The sequence below is a fragment of the Sphaerodactylus townsendi genome, linkage group LG01 (genome assembly GCF_021028975.2).
Source record: "Sphaerodactylus townsendi isolate TG3544 linkage group LG01, MPM_Stown_v2.3, whole genome shotgun sequence".
Taxonomy (NCBI): Eukaryota; Metazoa; Chordata; class Lepidosauria; order Squamata; family Sphaerodactylidae; genus Sphaerodactylus; species Sphaerodactylus townsendi.
In genome coordinates this window covers 45756311-45778476 of record NC_059425.1, presented here as the reverse complement: position 1 = coordinate 45778476, position 22166 = coordinate 45756311, and the positions used below count along the sequence as shown (strand labels likewise).

General features: G+C 41.7%; 1 protein-coding gene across 1 annotated transcript; it reads left to right on the top strand.

Annotated features, from left to right (window-relative positions):
- The first annotated feature begins 260 nt into the window (after nucleotides 1-260).
- On the top strand, nucleotides 261-18700 carry MALL (mal, T cell differentiation protein like). Its single transcript, XM_048516059.1, has 4 exons — nucleotides 261-517; nucleotides 14442-14609; nucleotides 15706-15843; nucleotides 17451-18700. Exons 1-4 carry the CDS (start codon nucleotides 410-412, stop codon nucleotides 17511-17513), a joined length of 477 nt encoding a protein of 158 aa, XP_048372016.1. The 5' UTR covers nucleotides 261-409; the 3' UTR covers nucleotides 17514-18700.
- The last annotated feature ends 3466 nt before the right edge of the window (nucleotides 18701-22166 follow it).

The window sequence follows — 22166 nt, the reverse complement described above, 5'->3', positions numbered from 1 at the left end:
AGGTACTTAAAATCTTAAGACTGACTCTTTGAAATTTGGAAAACAAAGTGTAGGTTTCCCCCCCACCCCACCCCCATGTTTCCAATCTTTCAGAATAAAAGTCAGTCAACAGTTAAAAGATTTTTTGTCTAATTCACGATTTTGGCTTGCAACATATATGCTTATGTATACAAACATACATTTTTCAGTACGGCACTGGATTTCCGAGTGCTGAGTGGTTTTATTAACTTTTACATACTTGATGATTCTTCAGGGATGAGTGGTGTTACCTGCCAAGCTGGAACTGGTTTCACCTTTGACGTCCCCATGGGTGTGTCGGTGGATACTATTATAAACTTTGCATGCCAACAGTGTTGCAGAGATAATCAAGGGGAACACAGCTGGAGCTGCTACTGTTCAGACTGCAGAAATGGCCACCAAAAACACAGTGTCATCTGGCTGCCCAGCACCTGAAGATATACCTTCTGGACTAGATATTTTTAGAACCATACCATATGCTTTGATTCTGCCAGAGCTGGTAAGTCAAACTTTTATTTCTTTTATTATAACTTTTTAAAAATACTATTTAATAAAGGGCTGTGTTACCCAGTTGTTTACATAATGTATATTCATGAGATGGAACAACAACCATATCCAGCACCTGTAACCTACATGGTATGTTCTGCTCCACACACCTGTTATCAAGGAAATAAGGCACAGGCTACAGTTTTATAGAAATTCATAAATACTTTGCTCCAGAAACTACAAGTGTAAATCTGATGCACAAGCAAATACCCATCAAAATGCACAGCCAAGAAGTACTAAGGGTTTTTGATTGACTTGGTATTATTTTCAGTGGGATATGTGTTCAAATGGACATCCCCTTTCACATTCTGATGAAAACAGTTGTGCATCTTTTAAAAGTATTACTAGAGTTGGATCAAGCTGACAATGTTTTGCATGAATTTACTTATATTTTGTCTGATCACTGTACACAATATCTCTTCCAAGAAAACAAGTACTGCAATGCATGAAATTTGTGTTTGCCATTAGGTCTGGCATAGATAATACATAGAAAAAGGTCTCTTGAAACTTACATGGTGTCATTAATTTTTTTAACCACCTATTAATATTTAATAAATGATGTGCAACTTGCACATTACATAAACCATGAAAGGTAACAGTTCCAAGATGTGGGAATCTGAAAGGGACGGAAAGATAAAAAGTCAAAAGAGGAAACCCCTGAGAAGGAAACAAGAACATTTGCAGATCCCAGCGGAAGATGAAGGTTTTCATGAAGGCAGGAATATGGACATGGTTCCAGTATTAATTTAGATATGTAAACCTCACTTTTCTCCCCAGTGGGTACCCAAAGCGGCTTACATTGTTTTGCCCTTCTCCATTTTATCCTCTTCAAAAAAAAAAAATCACCCTGTGTGGAAGGTTAGGTGGAGAAAGAGTGTCTGACCCGGGGTCATCCACAAGCTTCCATGGCACAGTGGGGATTTAAACCTGGGTCTCTCTGATTCTACTATGTTACACTGGATTTCCTATTTAATATAATGCTCATCCAGGATGGACAAACCACTCCTCTTCCCTCCTTTGTAATTCATCTCCTGCAGGCTGATTTGTATGAGAATATAACAACATGTTCCATTCATGACTTAGGACTATCTCTGACAATTTCACTACCAGTAATTATCTTGCAAGCAAGTTATCCTCCAGGTAGTAAGACTACTCCTATATAGTTTTAATTGCTGCTTGCACGGTAGGTAGTGGATGATGTAGGGTTCAAATTTCACCTTCTACAGGAACATAATAGTTGGCTATGCAATGTGGGACAAATAATACCAGCCTACCTCATAAGACTGCTGTAAGGACTACAGTGCTACCGGCATGTAATGTGGAGTATTATTTGAGAGTGTATCCAAGACTGTAGCACAAGTAATACAACATTTTGCTTTGGAGGCAAATCCATCAGTTTCAATATAAGTTAAATTAAGTTAGTGACATAATTTTAAGTTAGTGACATAAGAATTTTAGTGTGTGCTTGCTTTTAGTATATCTCATGGTAATAGCACAAATTTGTCTTTTTTCCTAGAAGGCACACATTGCAGTAATGAATTCCATGGTAGAAAGTGTTTCACTAAGACTGTGCCTATAGAGTTAGGCAATTGATTATTCCCATTTATGTTCATAAAGTGTGATGTGTGGCATGTGGACTTTCACTCAGCCAGACTTTGCCTTTGAAGGCTTAAATCATCAGGGGCATGCAGCAAATGTTGGGAAAGTTCTCAAATGGTACTGATAAGAGTAAATGAGTATAAATACTTGCTCTGAGGAACTAAAAACAAGTGCTTTTATGACAGACACACCTTAACTTACCTCCGAGTTCTGGCATGTTCTTGAAATTGATATTCAGAAGTTCTGTTTTCTAATAAGGCATTCAATTTCCAATTCTGCCCTTCATTTTGAGAACAATAAACAACAAAAAAGCCCACAATGTCTGGAATGGATAGAAAGAAATTTCCATAGCACTAGAATACAGGATCATTTCAATAACACAGAGTCAGGACAGGTGAAAGAGCACCTTTTAATTCAACACAAAAATAATCTATGGGAATCACTGCCACTGGCTTAGATGGTATTAGAGGAATTCACGGAGGGATGGCTTTATTAATGGCTATGATAGCTATATTGAACTTAAATGTTCAAAGCCAGTGTAGCTCTGGAAACTCAATTATAGGGGAGACAAGATAACAACAGGGGAACATCTGCTTGAAGGTATGAGACCACCTTCTAAGTCAGACCAGCTAGCTGAGGAGTGCTATTCTGTCTGTCAGCAGCAAGTTACCAATTTCCTCCTACTGAAGTTAGACATACTGTTAGAAAAGAACCAGTTGCGAGTTGTGCACACAGTGTGGACTCGGCTTCCTCTTGGCTTCTCAATTTGAATGACAGGTGTTCATATCAATTAATCTAAGGCTGGTCCAACAATCAGCCCTGCCCCTCTATCTTATTATGAAAAGAGGAAGGCGCTGTTCCAGGGTTTACAGTGTGTGTGTGGGGTGTGTGTGTTGATACAGGTGATGGCCAATCAGTGCTGTCCATAGCTCACCGCCCCCACCCCCCAAATTTGTAGAACTATTTTCCCTTTATCTTTGTTAACAAGTTATATTGGGGGGATGTACCTTCCAAATCTTAATGTCATGTTCCTCTTCACCTTCAGCAAGACTTCTGAGTAAGATGGAGCTGGGCAGTAAACCTAGTGGGAGAGTTTTTAATATATGGGGTGATTGCATTTTGGTACATGGAGGATCCATTGGCTTGATGACCTGCTGTTTTTCTGCATTATATTTCTGTGATGCATAGATGACTTTGCCATAGAAAGAAAGGACATCATTCAGAGGGAAAATGATGTGCATCAAAGCCCAACTGAAAACACTGTTCTTGTTCAGCTCTCATGAATTTCAGTGTGAGGCCAGTTTATCCACATACCGTAGTCCTTAAATTATACTACAGGCTAATCTGGTGAACCATGTTTCTTAAATAATGGGTTTGTTTTTAGAAACATTTTGCATTTTGAATTTTCATTTTGAAATTGTACACAGCCCTATCAAGACCAGAGTAATGAGGTTGTGACCTTAATTCCATTCCTTTATTTTAAAAAGGCAAACTTTGCTTAATTTCTTCTCTCCACACACCCCAAAATTGTTTAGTTGTCCTCTGTAGTGGATCAGTGCCTCCCTTCAAAGTGATCCTTGCTCATCGGTTAGAAATGGGAGTGGAGGGCTGAGTAAGCAGTGAATGTGAAAAGTTCAGTGCCAGATTTGTCCCATCCCCCCCATTTTTGGCAAGGAAATAGTTGCTCTGGGTAGGTCTGGGAACACCTTTGAAAAGTATGCAGCCATTTATTATTATGGCTCAAGCAGGTATGCAGAAACTAATATCCAAAGAGAATTGCATGGCTAGGTTCCTACTTATGAATTAATGGTCTGGAAGATTCATGGTCTGTTCCCAATGAAATGTTTGCACAAATGATATGAAATAGGGAGCGTTGTTGGGTTTCTGGGTTGTATGGCTGTGTTCCAGTAGCATTTTCTTCTGCATCTGTGGCTGGCATCTTCAGAGGATCTGATATAAAATATGTACCGAATATAATTACAAGTTTGCTCCCATCAGTCCTTTCACATTATCATTTCTCTGACGTAACGACATCTAGGCTTCTCAGTGTTAATCACTCGTAACTAGTGACTGAAGAATGCCAGATCCAGAAAATCATCAAAATTCACCCAAATTCATCTACATGTGCTATGATGTACATCCTATTCTTCTAGACTAGGCAATTTCCTCAGTCATTTCAACAGAGGGGGATGACCTCTGCATTTTTTTTTTGCATGAGACCACCTTCTTCATCAAAGCAAATAGGAAAGTCCTCACAGGCCAGGGAGCTGCTGGTACATATTAGAGCCCTGTTCCCACAAGGGGGTCATGGGACTGGGACATTGGTTTTGAAAGAGTTCTTGAGAGTTCCTGTTGATATTGATTAATTACACCAGAAGTTTTCCCTTCCACAGTGCCCTCTTCCTCCTGCTATTCTTTCACTTTTTCTGCCATCTTCTCCCTCTGGCAAAATTTAGCTTGCAAGAGGCTTGGATGCAGAGACTTGTCTGGGGTGGTGGTTCTCTGCTCCTCTGTGAAGGGACATGTACATGACTAGCACTGCATAATTGCCAAGTTACAGTAGTACAAAACTTTTATTAGGCGTAAATACCAAAAGACAAAAATCACAGCAGAGAAAGGCAAACACATCAAGACAAAACAGGCTAGATAACTCTTACCACCAGGACCTGCAACAGAAACTGGGCTGTGTTCCTCCCCAGCACCAAATAATTTTACTATAGTTTTAAAATGCTTGCTTTTGGAGAACAATTACGTATAACAAATTACTGACAACTATTCCACCGTGCTTCTTCTGGAGGCCAGCCAGGCTGGCATTTATTTTTGGCCTCCTGGGGGGATAAATTGGTGTCTGTAAGCTTGGGTTGGTTATGTTATATGTATTGTATAAATTGCTTTTAATGTATTTATTATTGTTTCAATTGTAATCATATTTTATGAGGTTGTTGCCACCCTGAGCCCTTTCAATGATGGGTGGGGCAAAAATATAAATCTAAATAAATAAATAAATAAAATAAATAAAGTGGTAATAATAATCTTAATCGAAGTGACATTGTTTGTCTTCCCCATGACTAAATGAGCTCATGTGTCTGATTAGGTCACAATTGGACATTCTTTCTTTCCTGGTTTTTTCTTCTTTGTGGCCTAGTCTTTGCACAATACTGAGACTTTTGTTCTTATCTTGAAACAAGGCCAAGGAGGGAACAAGAGCAGGGGCTGAAAAAGACAGCAGGCAGCAACCGACAAAGGAACTATTGATGTGCCACCCTGGGTGCAGGCAGCAGATACTGGGAGGTTACAGAATATACTACTCAGTGCTTTCTGCAGTCTCCATAATCATTCTATTGCTGGGACAGATGATTATTTACCATATGGATCGTCACTCTTGGCTTATTTTTTTTAAGTCTGCATAGATCAAAAGCAAGTCCCACAAATGACTGAGTGAGTCAGCTTTAATTTATAAGAGCAGGCATAGTTGGACAATTAAACGGGTTTGTAAAACTGAGTTTGATGTGGAGAAAGTAGATAGACCCCCCCCCCCCCGCTCTACCAATAACACTAAAACGTGGGGATGGGGAAAGGAGGAATCATACAAATAGATTTAGGATGGACTGAAAAGCATAAGCCTCCTCACAATGTGTAGTTAATGGGGAATTAATGGGGAGCTCACAATGGCCGCTGCCAGAGACGCCTTCCTTCAGAGGCGATTAAGATAAACTCATGGAGAAACCCAGTGCAGTGTTACAGGGGTTAGTGAACAACTCTGGGAGAAATTAAGATCCCTCCTTAGCCATGTTGGTCACAGGATGATGGTGGGCCAATCACTCTCATTCAGTCTAATCTTACCTTAGTTGTTAAGAGGATAAAATGGGGGAGGAGGAATATGCTATCCTGAGTACCTTGGAGAAAGGCTGAGATAAATACACAGTGGATAGATGAAGAAGGATATCAATGGCTCCATGCTCTGCTAGACAGAATCTTCATTCCTTTCTATTGAATATCAGTTATGGGGGAATGAGTGGTGAAGGAAGGCTGATGCCTTCATGTCCTATTGGTATTCTAACTTGAATTATCTAGCTAGCTAGTCTGAGACACAGACAGTGGGATTAGGTGGATTTTTCAGTTGATCTAAGATCCATCAGAGATGTTCTTATGGAATGAAACACTATTTTATTTTAGCTTCATCCTAATTCTCTTCTGAACTGACCTAAAATACTTCCAGGTCAGGTCTCAGCAACATCATGGATTCATACTTCCGCTTTTGGCTAACATTGTATTTACTTATTTACAAAAAAGATATATACCACCTTTCTGCCCTCAGAAGGGCCACCAAGGCGGCTAACAACTTAAAATGTACATCATAAAACCACATTTTAAAACCATTAAAAACCAACACCCCAACACATGTAATTAAAACAATACAAACAGAGTTATAATACGTACAAGACATAAAAACAGTATTAAAACATGATTAGGAACGATGGATCACTGAGGGCATGCCAAACACACACACTCACACAAACAAACAAACAAACAAACAAACAAACAAACAAACAAACAAACAAACAAACAAACAAACAAACAAACAAACAAAGTCTTCACCCATTGGTAGAAACCAGCAACAGAAGGGGCCAGACAGTTCCAGAGCTTTGGTGCCATGACCAAGAAGACCCTATCTCAGGTTGCCACATGGCCTTGTACCTGTCTGTTCCTTTATCTGTCCCTGGACTTCCTGCCTTCCTGCTTTTAAACAGATACTGGGACTTTGACCTCAGCCAAAGAATAGCTTGACTCTGAACTGTCCTTTTGGGATGGTAGTTTGAACTTCCAGCCAATCATGGTGAATATTTTAATGCATAATCTCGAATGCAGAACCAGCTTTTACTCAGAGACGTAGCAGGGAAAAATGGCACCCAGTGCAACACCTGCTCCAAGTGCCCCCACCCCCTGCGCCCCCACCCCCTGCGCCCCCCACGTTCTCTTACCTGAGCTGGCGGTGGTCCCAGGCAGCCTGGTGATGCCTGGTAGGGTGGGGCTGAGGGATGCCAGGCTGCAGTCTCCGTCAGGTTTGGCAGGATGGGGTTGAGGGGTGCCCAGCGGCAGGGTGGGGCCAAGGGGAGGGGTGCGTCCAGGGACATGGCATGCATCCGGGGACATGTGACCCCACTTGACCCCATGAGTGCTCCACCCCTGCTTTTACTTCATGGTGTTTTAGGCCCTCATACATTTTTTTTCACCAGTATATTCACTGACTTAGTTGATAATTTCATAGGGTAGCCATGTAGGTCTTAAGCAGAACAGGTAGACTGGAGACCTGCAGCACATTAAAGACCAACAGTATTTTGGGGGCATACATTTTCAAGAATCAAAGCTCCTTTTATCTGAATTTTGATTCTGAAAAGCTTATACCCCCAAAAATTTGTTGGTCCCTATGGTGCCACCGGACCTGAATCTAGTAAAGTTACCTGTGATTTATGCCTCTGTCAGAGAAAAAGGTGAAGCTGCCACTATATTCATTGCCCAATATAAGATACTTTGCAGACTATCCATCATTTTTCTGTCTTCTTTCTTGACTCTTCTTTTTTGTCTCCCTTTCCCTTGCTAGAAAACTTCCTTGGTATGACAAATATTGGATAGGAGTGAGAGAGATTTTGGTTATAGTCTGAACTTATAGCAATGCATGTTCTGCACTTATAAAAAGGGATCCTACACTGGATGGAGAGTTCTTTCTTTCTTTCTTTCTTTCTTTCTTTCTTTCTTTCTTTCTTTCTTTCTTTCTTTCTTTCTTTCTTTCTTTCTTTCTTTCTTTCTTTCTTTCTTTCTTTCTTTCTTTCTTTCTTTCTTTCTTAAAACATATATTAAAAGAAGAACCAAGTTTCCAGTCCTTATGGCTAAAACAGTAAACCTGAAGGTATGTTGCCACTGTTCAGTGAAGGGTGTGTTTGCCTGTATGTGTTGTAGGGATCACCATACTTATAATAGCATTAAAATTTGAAAACAAATTACCAATGCTCATAAGATGGGAAGAGAATATAAAAAGCATCAGTTTGGCTATGACCTCTGGAATCTCTGCAATGGATGAGTGAATGCAGGCAGTTTACGAATGTAGAAGCAACCCATGTCACAATGTAAAATAAAATATGTACAATTAAAAAATGCAGGCATGAATTTAAATGAAATAACAGTCTTACCTGTTGTAGTCCTAAGAACAACCTCTGCCCTCTGCTTGAGTAGAAAATAAAATACAAAAACCACACAGCCCTTTATTAATGTTGGACTCTTGATGGATTTGGTTGGTGAAATTGACTTTTACAATTTTTGGGCTTGCTATATTTTCACAATTAACTGTGGGGTTTTTTGTTTCATGGTTCTAACAACTATATGTTCAGGGATATGTGGTTTTCACATTTTAATATAAATAATAGGCAAAAGGCTTTGGCGGTAAACAGAGTAAACCAAAAGTTGATATACATGGTACTTTGGGCTATAACTAACTAGTATCCTCAGCTGTGCAAAAATTGTCCAATATAAAATGCAATACCAAAAAACTGTATAAATAACTGGCTTCTTTTTGCTGGGTAAATAGCTGTATTAGCTAAATGGGCAAGAGGAGCTTCCAAATTAAGGTATTTATTGCCTGGTTAAAAATGCTTCTTTCTCAGAGACATAGCAATTGCTTTTTAAAAGGGAAAATCAGTTTCTCTCTTATTAGTATGTAAAATTCCCAACCAAAGGGATGGTTAGTAAAATAGTCAATATCTTGTATTAAGTTGGTGCAAAACATGTTATTTATAGTTAACTGATAGAATATCTTATTTGTATTCTAGTTCATACATAGAATGTTCTCAGTTTATAAATAGTTTAATTGGTTCAAACAGAATTTCAGACTATTTTTGTTTTAAAATCTCATATGAAGAGATGCTTAAGATAAATTTGTGGGTTGAACACACTGGTGTCTTCCTGTGTTAATCTTGTACAAGTTGATACAACAGTTCACTTTCAAAAATCGTTAATCCAATCCAAGCAGTGGGATACTCTGCCTTTAGCACATCAATAATGCATCTAAAATAACATATTCACATTCATTCAATTTAACATAAATCATTCACTTTTGTAATGCAATTTTGTCAGTTTCTACTCTCTACTGCAGCCCAGGCAGCTCCAGGAAAGGCCAGTAGTACCTTCAGGAAAATATCTTGAAATTGCATCTCTTTCAGAGCTGGTATTTTGGTTCAAGGATCGCTGCTTCATATAAAATGGAGGTTTATTGCTTTACCTTAAAAGTTCTGGTAGCAATTTATACTTAGTAAAATCTCTGTGTATGTGTGTTATGTGCAGTCAAATTGCTTATGGGGACCCTGTGAATCATGACATCTGAAACATCCTATCATTGATGGCCTTGCTCAAGTCTTGCAAATTGAGGCGTCCTTTATTGAGTCAATCCATTTTATGTTGGGTCTTCCTCTTTTTCCTGCTACCTTCAGCTTTTCCTAGCATTATTGTCCTTTCCAGTAAGTCTTGTCTTCACTCAATGTGACCAAAGTCTCTAAATCTTCCTATTTGCTTCTTGGTTTTAGTCCTGGCCATTAAAAGTGGGATACATACAATATACATTTTTAGTGAAAACACAAGGTTAACTTGGATGTTACACTGAAATAGGTCTTTCAACACAACCCTCAGTCCAGCTTCCTTTTGGCTTCACAACTGAGAAGGTGTGCATAACTACAGGATAAATGCTGAATGTTCAACAAACAACACCCTTTAATGTCTTCCATTTTTTAAGCATCATTTTCCCATTCTTTGCAAATAAATCCACTAGGATTGTTTTATTGAGGAGGAAAGCAGCATAGGGAGAGGGGGACTTTAATCCTGTCCCTCCTGTTTTCGTAAAAGGAAAGGCCACCCCCCTGAGCTGCTTTTACCTGGTCTGAGGAAAATAAATTGATACCTGTATATTTTCCCCAATGGGAGTAAATGAAGTTTGGGGTGGCTTTTTCCAGGAAGAAAACAGCAGAGGAAGGAAGGGTTAAAGTTTCCTTGTAAAAAAAAAAGGTTAAAAAAATAAATATGGAAGGGAACCATTGATCCACCCAGTGCCCCTTGTTTACTACAGCACTGTCCCGCACAAGTTTTGACTGTGCTGGTCCCAAACTCTCCAGGAACATCTTTTGGGTGGTCAAAGGGAACCCAGTCCTCCTTCTCACTAGTAGAAAATTAGGTTGAATCCAACGCATATTATCCCCTTAAACTCTTACTTAACTATCAGCCTATTTCTCTCTCCAAGCTTCAGGTGGAACTGTCTACCTTAAAAAAAAACACCCCTTTTAAACAATTCATGTATTATAAATCATTATTACCCAATTTTTCTAAGCCAGTGCCTTTGTTTATATTCAAAGCATTACCTCCTGCTATACATCACCAGTTCTGTTATTATTATTCCAATATTTCATATATGGTGGCCACTGATATGAAATTTGCTTGTGTTTATCATCTATCCCCTAAATGTGTTTATACATAACAAATTTATTCCTCAGCATCACAAACCAGACCTTCCTAAAACATTAATGGATGTCTGGTAATTTAATTGATTTCCAAGGCTGCATAATTAAAATTCTTGTCACTATCAGCAAATTCAACACCATTATTTTATTCACTTCTTTTATATCCCGCCTTTCTCCCCTTTTTCTCACTGGGGGGTGGTGATTTAGTTAACCCAAATCACCAAAAAAAAAAAAAAACCTGAAAAAAACTCTTATCAGATTTTTTACTGAAAAAAAACCAGGCTACTTGGCACAGTCGAATTATTCTGGTGCTTAAGAAGCCAAAGAGGTTTTGCTTTTTTTGCCTTTTGCTTACAAACAGTGGAGCTCTCCACTTTCTGCAAGTGACCCGCTCCCTGTCTCCTCAATCCCAATACTGGTTGCTGGCTATACTGGTTGCTGGCTTTGGGATTGAAGAGGGAGGTAGTTGCTTACAGAGAATGGACTGCTCCGTTCTCTGCAAGCAACCCCCTCTGGGCGCGGGGTGGTGGTGGTTGAATTGAGAAGCAATGGTGGGGAGAACTGAATTTTTTGGGGTTCAGTTTTTTAAAATCCAAAAAATGTCTGTAAAAAGCAGGATAACCATGATTAGTGTAAGCTTTATTCAGCATTACAGAAAATGTCTAGGTTTTGAAAACCTGAAGTCAAAATTTACCAAGCTCAATTGTTCATGCTCAGTCCTAATCCTGACAACAATCCTGTGAGATAGGTTAGATAGAACCTGTGTGACAAGCCCAGTGGTGTAGCTTCAAGGGGACGGTGTGTGTGTGTGTTTCATCGGGGGGGGGGGGCTGAAAATGGCCCCCGCCCACTTTCCTTTGATGTGCATCTGTGTGGGGGGCGGGGGAGGCGCCCGGGAGCCATTTTGCCCCGGGTGCCATTTTCTACCCCTACTCCCCTGAACCAGCCCAATATTACCCAGCAAACTTCTTTGGCAGAGTGGAGAAACTTGAACCTGGGTCTCCTAGAAACTATTCAGACACTCCAACTAGTATACTATGTTGGCTTCCTACCTCATAACTTTCATGTGCTTATTCATTAATTCATTGCTTTAGTAAAAGTGCAAAATTGCTTTGGTAATGGTGGAAGTCTTGGTGACATCATGGTGAACCAGCCATTAATTCTCATGCTTGAGCAGCTTCCCACGGCAGCCAAACCGAAGGAGGTGGCACTCTTTTCCCTCTCTTGATCCACCTGAAAGCTGTATTTAGTGGCCAAGAGTAAGGATGACTGCAATAAAAGTCTAACCAGATCTTTTTAGCAATGGCCTGTCTGTCCTCATTCACAGAAAATTAAGCTAATCTATTGAAAAACTAAACTTCCTCCTAAAAACAAAAGTTTGGGTGTTTATCATGAGGGTAAGCTAGCTTAGAATAAAAGCTCTGCTTAAAAATGAACAAGTTATTTGTACCATCTATTTGTTTTTTTAAAAAAGCAGCAGAAATGGTTTATTCTACCCCTCTGAGTCCAGTTCAATGAGTTTTGGGTGGAGACCTGACAGAAGTCCAAGTGGGGAGGGAGGCAGAATGGGTGTGGAGGCAATGAGCAGGAGACTCCGCATTGCACAGTGAGATGGAATGTGGTGCCTTGGTCCTGTGAGAAAAGCACCACAGCTGAGGGATCCATAAATAGCACAGAGGTTTAATGTCACTCAAAGATGGAAGGGAAGTAGATCTAAATCAACCTGAAGAGAGAAGCACAGTGCTCCTCTAAAATAGTGGTGTGGGGCTGGATTAATAAGTGAGCAGCAGAGCACGGCTCCACCTATGGCTTAATAATGGAGGTGACCGACAGATGAATACAACCACTATACCTCTTACAAAGGACACATCTACATCTCTAATGCTGGGGACTGCATGTAGTGGTATGCCACTGCCTGTCACAGAAATGGAGGACTGCTTGACATGCACTTCTCCTCTCTGACTGCCCATTAGAGTTTTGGAGTCCAGAACAGAATATATGGCCCTTTCACACAGTGGAAAGGGCGCTGCTCCACCGGCATAAAATATGCTGGTGGAAGGGAGGGGGCCGTTCGCATGGGAGCATGCGAGCAGCCCCTGCAGAGGCCAGCCCAGAAGAGGCGGCTCGGCACGGAGCCACCTCTTCTGCGTCCCCCCCCACTCACCTCATCCTCCAGCGTCGGTCTGGAGGGCTGCAGGGACCCGCCCATGCTGCCCTCCGACCTCCAGGGGTCGGAGGGCAGTGTGGGCGGGTCTCAGCAGCCCTCCAGACCGACACTGGAGGACGAGGTGAGTGGGGGGGGGGGACGGGAAAGCGGCGCCTTCAGCATGGTGCAGTTCACACCACGCCGATGGAAAGGCGGCGCTTTCCAAAAACCTCCCTTGGGAAGGGAGGTGGAAAGCGGCGCCTTCACGCCTCTCGGGGCCGCACAGGACGGCTGTGCGAACGGCTGTCCAGGGATGGCGTTTTTGCCGTCCCTGGGCAGCTGTAAATGGCCCGTGCAGAAAGGGCCTATGTCTCCTGAACCACTTTGCAAGAACAAAATATAGTGCTGCAGCAGCTTCTCTTACTATGGACCTATCACAGTCCCTTGGATCTCACTTACCATCTGCTGGACTCCATAGTAAGCAGGGGAAAGGTGGTTAGTGGAACTGGGCAGAAGCACTATAGGGGTTCCACAGCTATGATGACCTATTTTATAGCTCTGGAGCTCTTCAAGAGGGAAATATAGGGTTTCCAGGTCCCCCTTGGCCACCAGGGGTTAGAGTTACCAGATCCAGATTGGGAAACTCTGGGAGATTTGGGGATGGAGCTTGGGGAAGACAGTGACCTCAGTGAGGAACAATAGCACAGAGTCCATTTTCTCTGGGAGAACTGAACTCTGTAGTCTGGAGGTGAGCTGTAATTCCAAAGTATCCCCAGGTCCCACCTGCAGACTGGCATCCCTAGATAAATGCAATCTCTGGTATGTGGAAAGCAGCACATCTATGTGTATACTGTGTTTTCCCGAAAATAAGACAGGGTCTTATATTAATTTTTGCACCAAAAGATGCATTAGACCCCAGGCTTATTTTCAGGGTACTGCTTATTTTAGGGGAAATACGGTACCTTCACAATTCATTAAGGTGGGCTCACGGCAGCCCCGTTGCTTCCCCGTCAGGTGTGATGCAAGCTGCATCCTCATTTGCAGGGAGCACCCTGCTGAATCACACCATCCTGATCTGTAACTACCGGTAGGTCTTATTTTTGGAGTAGGGCTTATATTTTAAGCCTCCTCCAAAAATCCTGAAAAATCATGATAGGGCTTATTTTTGGGGATACACAGTATGAGCAAACCAACCAAAGGGATCAGAATGGTGGGGTGGGTGGGTGTACAGTTGGCTTTCAACACAGAGCAAGAGAAAAAAGCAACCACAACAAATGCTTGTAAAAATTCGCTACATTTTTGTGAAAGAATCTTAATTATGTTCTCCAGTGGGGGTTTGATCCATACTGAAATTTCTAGCCTGGTCTGCAAGGAATAACAGTGAGTGCAGGATCCTTTCCACCTCTGTTTTTAACTTGCTTTCTATATTATTTTATTGGTTTTTGAATGCTGTGTGTCATATGCAGTACCTGGCATGATATATGTCAGGGAAATATGAACCACAACGTTTTAAAGCCAGATAGGCTTGCCTACCTCTGAAATTTTTAAGAGTCTGAGGCAGTGTTGAGGAAGTGAGTGATAATGTGTTACTGTCCAGTGATGCTGATGGCTCTCTTTTATTTTTCCTCTCATAGATCTTTGGCTGCTGGGTTTGGATCCTTGTAGCAGCTACCTCTGTGCATTTCACTTTGCTGCAAGGATGGGTTATGTATGTGTCCATCAGTTCTTTTGTCATTTCTTTGCTGCTCCTAATGGGCTACCTGTTTGGCTTCCATAGAAACATTTCATCCTGGAGAATTTTGGTAAGTAGGGAAATAAATGTGCACATGTGGTCTTGGAATGAACTTGCATCTGTAACCTATTATGTAAACTCCTCCAGTTGTGGTGCAGTGTTTTCATGATATTTGGGTTAGCATGGGTAAAATAATAAATGTAATTTTGATCTAAGCCTATGAACAAGGCTTTAGTAAACAAATGCATTTAGTGTATACCTTACAGGTTAGACTGGAAAACAAGCTCTCTTGCATTTTGTTTTGAGGAACGTTTCGATATTAAAATGGTAACCATACATACTGACAAGCTTGGCAGACACTCTCTCTCTGTGATACACCTCTGAAGATGCCAGCCACAGATACAGGCAAAATGTTAGGAACAATATCTACCAGACCATGGGCCATACCGCCCAGAAAACCCACAACAACCAGTTGAGTCTGGCTGTGAAAGCCTTCGACAATACATTTCCCTATCATGGCTAGCCCTTTGCTCTTTTAGTAGCTACTGAAAGAAAATTACATTGAAAAATAAATTAATCCTTAATTTTGATTACTCTGCATAGTTCCTTGACCTTCTTGTAACTATTAGATGCACTTACATCACTATTTATTCTGTAAGAGCAAAGTATATACAGACAGGATAAAACTTACTGTCTTTTAGTCACTAGGCCAAAATATTTCTTTTTAAAAGCATCATCTGCTTTTAGCATAAGGACTGTTTTATGTTCATTTCTTAGGCTGCTCCTTGGTTATTTTATACTTTTTAAATGTACATGGCTGGTTTTTATGTATATAGCTGGTATCGTGGTTAAGAGCAGGTGGATTCTAATTTGGAGAACCAGGTTTGATTCCCCACTCCTCCACCTGAGTGGCAGAGGCTTATCTGGTGAACCATATGTGTTTCCGCACTCCTACATTCCTGCTAGGTGACCCTGGGCTAGTCACAGTTCTTTGGAACTCTCTCAGCCCCACCTACCTCACAAGTTGTCTGTTGTGGGAAGAAGAAGGGAAAGGAGCTTTTTTGTTTGGTGGTGTTTTTATTTGTTAGCCATCTTGTGCAGGTCTCTGGAGAGGTAGAATACAAGTTCCCTAAATAAATAATAAATTTCCTGCTTCGATTTTTCAGGATAGCCTTTACCATGGAGCCACTGGGATTTTTTATATGAGTGCTGCAGCCTTACAAGCTAATGCAACAATCCGTTCTGAGAGAGAAGTGGCAGACGAACATATGCCCCTCTACTATCAACTTAATGCTGCAGCCACAGTAAGTTACAGACATGGGCTAGTGCTCCCAACATTTCTATTAAGGAAATCTTCCAGTTATGCTTCATCTTTGTGTGCGTGTGTGTGTACTCCTTTTGTGTGAGAGGTAGATGTCTACGGTTGTCCACTCCAGCTTGGGGAATTTCTGCAGATTTGGGGGTGGAGCATAGACAGGCAGGGTTTGGAGAGGGGACGGGAGCTTACCAGGTATGTGATTCTATCCTTCAAAACTGCCATTTTCTCCAAGGAAACTGATCTGTGCAGCGTGGAAATAATTTGTAATAATGTTAAAGGAAAATAAACCATCAAACATGCAGAGAGTAAAGACTGCTTACTTAGTTATTCATATGAGATCCATGATGAGGAAAGGTTCCAAAGACCTAAGCCTCTCTTACCTCTGCCACGTGACCTTTGTTCTTTTGCCAACCATAGTCAGCTGAAGACCCACAGCTACAGCAACAAAGTCAGTTGTACTACCAGAAAAAATTGTTTTTCACTTCCGTACTGCCTACAGTGAACGGAAAATCAAGGCCTTCGTGGTTCACATCAACCTGCCTGGGTTGTGCCATAGCTAGATGTTTGTTCTGAGGGGAGCAGCTGCGAATGTGTTGAGAGAGAGAAAGAAGATTTGTGTTTTGGAGTTACAAGTTGCTATTGCTTAAGGCTGCCAATTTGGGAAATTCATGGAGATTTGGAGGGGGGGGTGTTTGTCGAGGGCAGATTTTGGGGAAGGAAAGAACATCAGAGAAGATGTGATGCTGTCATTTGCCATCCTCCAAAACAGCAGTTTCTTCCAGGGGAACTGATTACAGTAGTCCAGAGCAGTGGTGTAGCGCCAACGGGGCGGGGCGGGGCGGGGCGCGATGCCCGGGGCCTGGGGGGGTGTTCTGTGGGCATTCTGGGGCGTGGCAGGGTCAGAGGACGCAGGCATGCCCCGGGTGCAGTTCTCCCTCACTCCGCCCTTGGTCTGGAGATCAGCTGTATTTCCAGGAGAAATCCCCTGCCACCAGCTCCTATTTTCTGCTGCTGCTCTTAAGTAGTGGCAGTAGGGAAAAAAGACAAGAAAGGGCAATTAGGCTTATGCTATGATGTCACACATCTCTAGGAATTGTGGGAAACTCTATTGTTTTACCATAGAGTTTTCAGAGTCCAAGAGAGTCAAAGTGTCACTTACAGGTTTTCCCAAGAAATAATATCACACCATCTCCACTGATCACATCAAATGTTTCTGCACCCCCCTCTTGATCTGCCACTGGTTGCCAGGCCTGGTTGGCAATCCAAAACTGCAGGCAGCATGATCTGATCAAGCATCCAAGGACATCAGAACAGGGTGGGCGCACATTCAAGCTGTGAAGTATGCAGTGAGGTACTATACACCTTGACAATGGTTTGTAGCATGGTAGGAGAACTGAGCTGCAGTCCATTTGCCTTGATGATGGGAACATGCCTTCTTTGACCATGGGAGTCCTGGATATGTTACAAGGGGCTGAAGAATTTTCTCCCTAGAGGAAAATTGAACTCGTGAATCTGCACTGGGATTTTCCACAGTTCTGAAACATATGTCAATAACAGGCATTATTTACTAATTATGGTTTTTCTCCTTTTCAGTTCTTTGCGTTCATCACCGCACTGCTGTACATTTTACATGCTTTCAGCAACTACTACCATTAAAAATCTCTGCAGAAGAAAAGAACAGAGTGGCAAAGACAGCATCAAGGAGCTACAATTAGTGTTCGAAAATAAACTGGTTAAAATTAATTTAAGGACTATATTCTGTTAAAACTGAGATCCCTTAGAACCTCCAACTTCTTTTAAGTTAAAAAAGATATTGGGTTTTGTGAAAAAAAATTGTACATCATTAATTTTATATTGAAGTATCCTGTATTCAAATACAATAGAATGTATATACTCTGATCCTCAATTATCTGGTTCTTCCAGTTATCCAAAATCATGGTGTGTTTCCTTCTACTTTCCATGTAAAATGCTCTTATTTACTCAAAACAGTCATTTTTTAAAAACATTCTGCATTTAGGGAACATTAGCTCATTGGCTGAGGATCCCCAGAATGTTACAGAGGTTTCTGGGGCATGTGCAGTATCAGTTCAAATGAGGCATTGAGCTGATCAGTTGAACCTCACTGTTGCCTGTCATGAACTCAGGGGGGTGCCCAAAGCTCTCTTGTGGGCGCACATTACAACTTGGTGGCAGATAAGCTGTGTACTTTTAGGGAAGCTTATGAGCTACTAAAGTACATCTCACTGAGGAACACTTGATAAGGTTCTGAAGTTCTCCTCGACAAAGCTTTAAAATCATAGATTGGTTGAATGTTGCTTGCTTCCCTCAGACCACAAATCAGGTTAGAGGTATACACTATTCAGCGTGGTTGAAACCAACAAACTGATGACTGTTTTCCAGCTGACCGTTAGGACCAATTTGTGTATGAGGTGTTGGTACAACAGCACAGTCTTGAGAGGATTTTACTTCAGTTTTATGGTGGAATTATTTTGGGGGGATTGTACCATCAAGTAAATATACTCTAATGCCACACCAGGATAGGACAAATAATGTAATAAAAGCCAGCTGTCTCCACATGAGGAATACACCAAAATGAGCCATCTCATGAGACTACTTCCAGGTTGAAAGTTATATATGAAGTGGCCTTAAATTATCTTGCAATAATGATGATGTATGTAAAGACTTTCTGTCCTTTGTTATGACATAGCATATTTGTTTCAGTGGGAAACATGAAGTAACTTATTAGTAAATCTGTATGTATTTTTAAACTTCCTTCATTTTGTATTGCTATTGTAGTTAACTATCTTTTGCCAGGACAACATGACTGACTTTTATCCCTTTTACTGACTTGTGTGCCTTTTCAGTTTTTGGTGTGAAAGAAGCCTCAATGATACACCACAGAAGACATAATGTAGGATTTATATGCACCGTAATCTTACATTTGTTTTAACAGTTATAGAGGAATTATGGGAACTTCAGGGAACTAGTTTAGCAGTTGTTCACGGTGGTTTGGTGATAGGGTGACCCCATTGCCAATCAGCTGACCAGTGGGGGAGGCAACCCTATCAAGGGATCAACTCATAACTAGTCAACAGTTTTGAACTTTTTCTGGTGAATTTATTTGTGGTGAAATTCTCAGCATCCTTGCCTAATTTTCAAATACCTGTGTTAAAGGGGCAATGTTTTCTGCAGGTCTGTTGGCAATTTTAAACTGGAGCTTTCTTCTAGGTGTTTGTAGGAATTAGAGTCTGCACTGGTATGACAGGAACAACATCATCCACTAATGGTACAATCTTAAAAACACTTTTTAAAATAGACTTGAACAAAAGACTTGAGCAGGAGTCTCGATAGACCTGTTTAGGTTTGCTCTCATCTCATGGTCTCTAATACTGCAGACCCAAAAGCCAGGAAGGTGTAGTGGCGACAGTGTCAGAATTCCCACTCAGATATGGAAGTTCCATGAATGACCTTGAACCAGACCTTCACTGTCTGCGAAACCTGCCTCACAATGAGGTGTGATTGTAAGTCCCCACTGGTGAGAAAAGCAGGGTATACCTATCTAAAGAAAGCAAGAAAGAACTTTCCAGCCAGTCACTATTTAACATCAGGGTTGCTAACTGCCTCCCCCCTCCCCATTCATGGCCTGGCTTGCTCTTGTCCCTTTAACAGAGAACAGACATGCAGAAATCAACAGGTAAAGCTTTGGAGTGGGTTATGGAAAACATTGCCTTCTGTTGAATGTCTGCAAATCAAACTGCAGTTAAAAGGACAGCTACAGGGGTCTTAAAACTTGCTATATTCCACAAGAGGCAAAAGGTGAACTGATGCCACTTAATGGATTGCCTCAAAAATCCCACAGGATCTCTGCATACCAAGAAAGATTTGCTTGCTACAGATTAGTATATCAGACAACAGTTAAATGCACAAAAGCCAGGCCAGCAAAAGAGGGGGCAACTTTATATCCCTGAACAATTACTATCAATAAAGCCATAGCAATAAAACAATAAAGCCATAGCAAGGGAACTGCTCCTGATATCAGTCGAACGCTCTTGCAAGGCCCAGGTATGTATAGCAGAGAAAGACTGTTGTAATACTTATTTTATTTTTTATTTATTTATATTTTAGATTTATTTGCCACCCTCCCCCAAGGGGCTCAGGGCGGCACACAACACAGTATACTATTTAATATAATATTTAAAACCAATACAATATACTTCTAAAAAAACAGAATAAAATACAGAATAAAACTCAGATGGCGGTGACAACCCTCCCTTCTCTCCCCCCACCCCACTCCCCTGAGCCCACTGGAGGCTGGGGCAATGGAACCACATTCAGCCCGGCTGGCCAAATGCCTGGCAGAACAGGTCTGTTTTACAGGCCCTGCGGAAACTTGACAAGTCTCTCTAGGGAGCCTGTTCCACCATAGGAGGGCCAGGGCCAGTGGTGGGATCCAAAAATTTTAGTAACAGGTTCCCATGGTGGTGGAATTCAAACTGTGGTGTAGCGCCAATGGGGCTGGGCGGGGCACAACGGGGCATGGCCGGGCATTCCGGGGTGGGGCATTCCTGGGCAGGGCTGTGGCAAGGACGCAGCCACTGTGCCAGTCCTTGGGCAGGAAACGAATGCACGCAGGCGCAGGCTGCCAAGCACGCTGGTGCACCTCCTGCTAGACTGCTTCAAGTTCTGCGCGCTACTGCTGGGAGGAGGGGTGTAACTAAGGCAAAAATCACGTGGCAAAATCACCAATTAGTAACCCCTCTCGGCACACACAAATAATTAGTAACCTACTCTTGGGAACCTGTGAGAACCTGCTGAATCCCACCTCTGGCCAGGGCTATAAAGGCCCTTGCCCTAGTAGAGGCCAGCCGGATGTGTTTTGGGCCAGGGACCCGCCTAGCCAGGCACTCCTCAAAGGTCGCTGAGGAGGGGTCCTAGGTGGGGAACCCAATATGGGGGGGGGGGGAAACCTTGGTCCCTTCAAGTCACGCATGAGCTTAAGGTAAACTTTTCAGATTTTTGTCATATTCACATAAGCATACAAACTTAGGAAAGCTTATAGCATTTTAGTAGTTGATCCAGTAAAAACACACACAGGAATGCATCCATCTCACTGACTTGCCTGCATTGTTACTGCTTAGAACTTGCATGCTGTAGAATAATGGAATTTGCTTTTAAGGTTACCAAATGCCCCAGTGAAAAAGGTCCTATTTATTTAATCAAGGCTTATTGGATCGCTGTTTACTATATGATGCAATTGTCCTCCATGCTATGAACAGCTTCAGCTGCCCAATATTAAACATCTTTTAAAGGGACAAGATGTTTTCTCTAGGCCTGTTGGCAATCCTGTTTGATGTGCTCTATTGGCTTGTCACATTCTGTGAGTGGTACATTTAGAAATGGCTAGAAAACAGGTAGAAAGCAGAGAAAACTGGCAAACTTAACAACAGGACTATTAAATCTGGTCCTAGGAAGTTCTATCCCGTGAGAGGTTAATTTATGACTAATCAAAAAGACTCATCCAATCCAGTGTAATTCCCCATAAATCCAAGGTGCACAGCAACCATTCCACAGAGGACAATGGTTAGTTACTCAAACTTTATGGTAAATCATAGAGTCCACCCAATTAGTTCCATTCTTCCATGCTTTGTAGGGAGTTGTTGCTAACAGGTATCTCTCCAAGGAAATATATCCCTCTTCTGTTGCCTGCCCTGCTCACCAAGGAAAAAAACACACGAAAGACACTGCCCATGCCCAGAGATTTGTGATGCTTGCTGGGTGACGTTGGGCTCTCAGGTTCAACCCTGGCAAATATATGGATGGGAAACCTCCAAGGAACACCAGTGGCATGATGTGGAGGTAGGTGATGGAAAACCACCTCTGAACATCTGTTAGCTTGAAAACCCTCCAGGGTCACCACAAGTCAAATGTGACTTGACAGAATTTTATACACACGCACACAGAAAGTAAAATCAGCGCAAAACTCTCTTTATAACAAGCTGAATTCACTTAGTGTGAAATATATTGATAACATTTAAAACTTAATTTGAACAAATGTGGAGAAAGTTGCTCTTTACAGAGTGCCCTTTCTTTACTAGCAATGCCTAGAGGCTTAATTCTTTAGAACTGCATTGATTATGCACTGAATTATGATTCCATGCTGTTATCTGGAAGCTTAAGTCTGAGAGGCCACATATAAAACTCAGGAAGAAAGCAGAACGTTCAAGGGAGGGGCCTGAATGCCTCTTAAGAAGGCTTAGCTTTCAAAGCACTCCTCCCCCCCCCCCCCCGCCATTAGCCCTTTTCAAATTT

Coding starts and splice junctions, on each gene's coding strand:
- MALL (XM_048516059.1), top strand. CDS start 410: ATGGCCACCAAAAACACAGTGTCATCTGGCTGCCCAGCACCTGAAGAT. Junction 518..14,441: donor CTTTGATTCTGCCAGAGCTG/GTAAGTCAAACT, acceptor TTCCTCTCATAG/ATCTTTGGCTGCTGGGTTTG. Junction 14,610..15,705: donor TTTCATCCTGGAGAATTTTG/GTAAGTAGGGAA, acceptor TCGATTTTTCAG/GATAGCCTTTACCATGGAGC.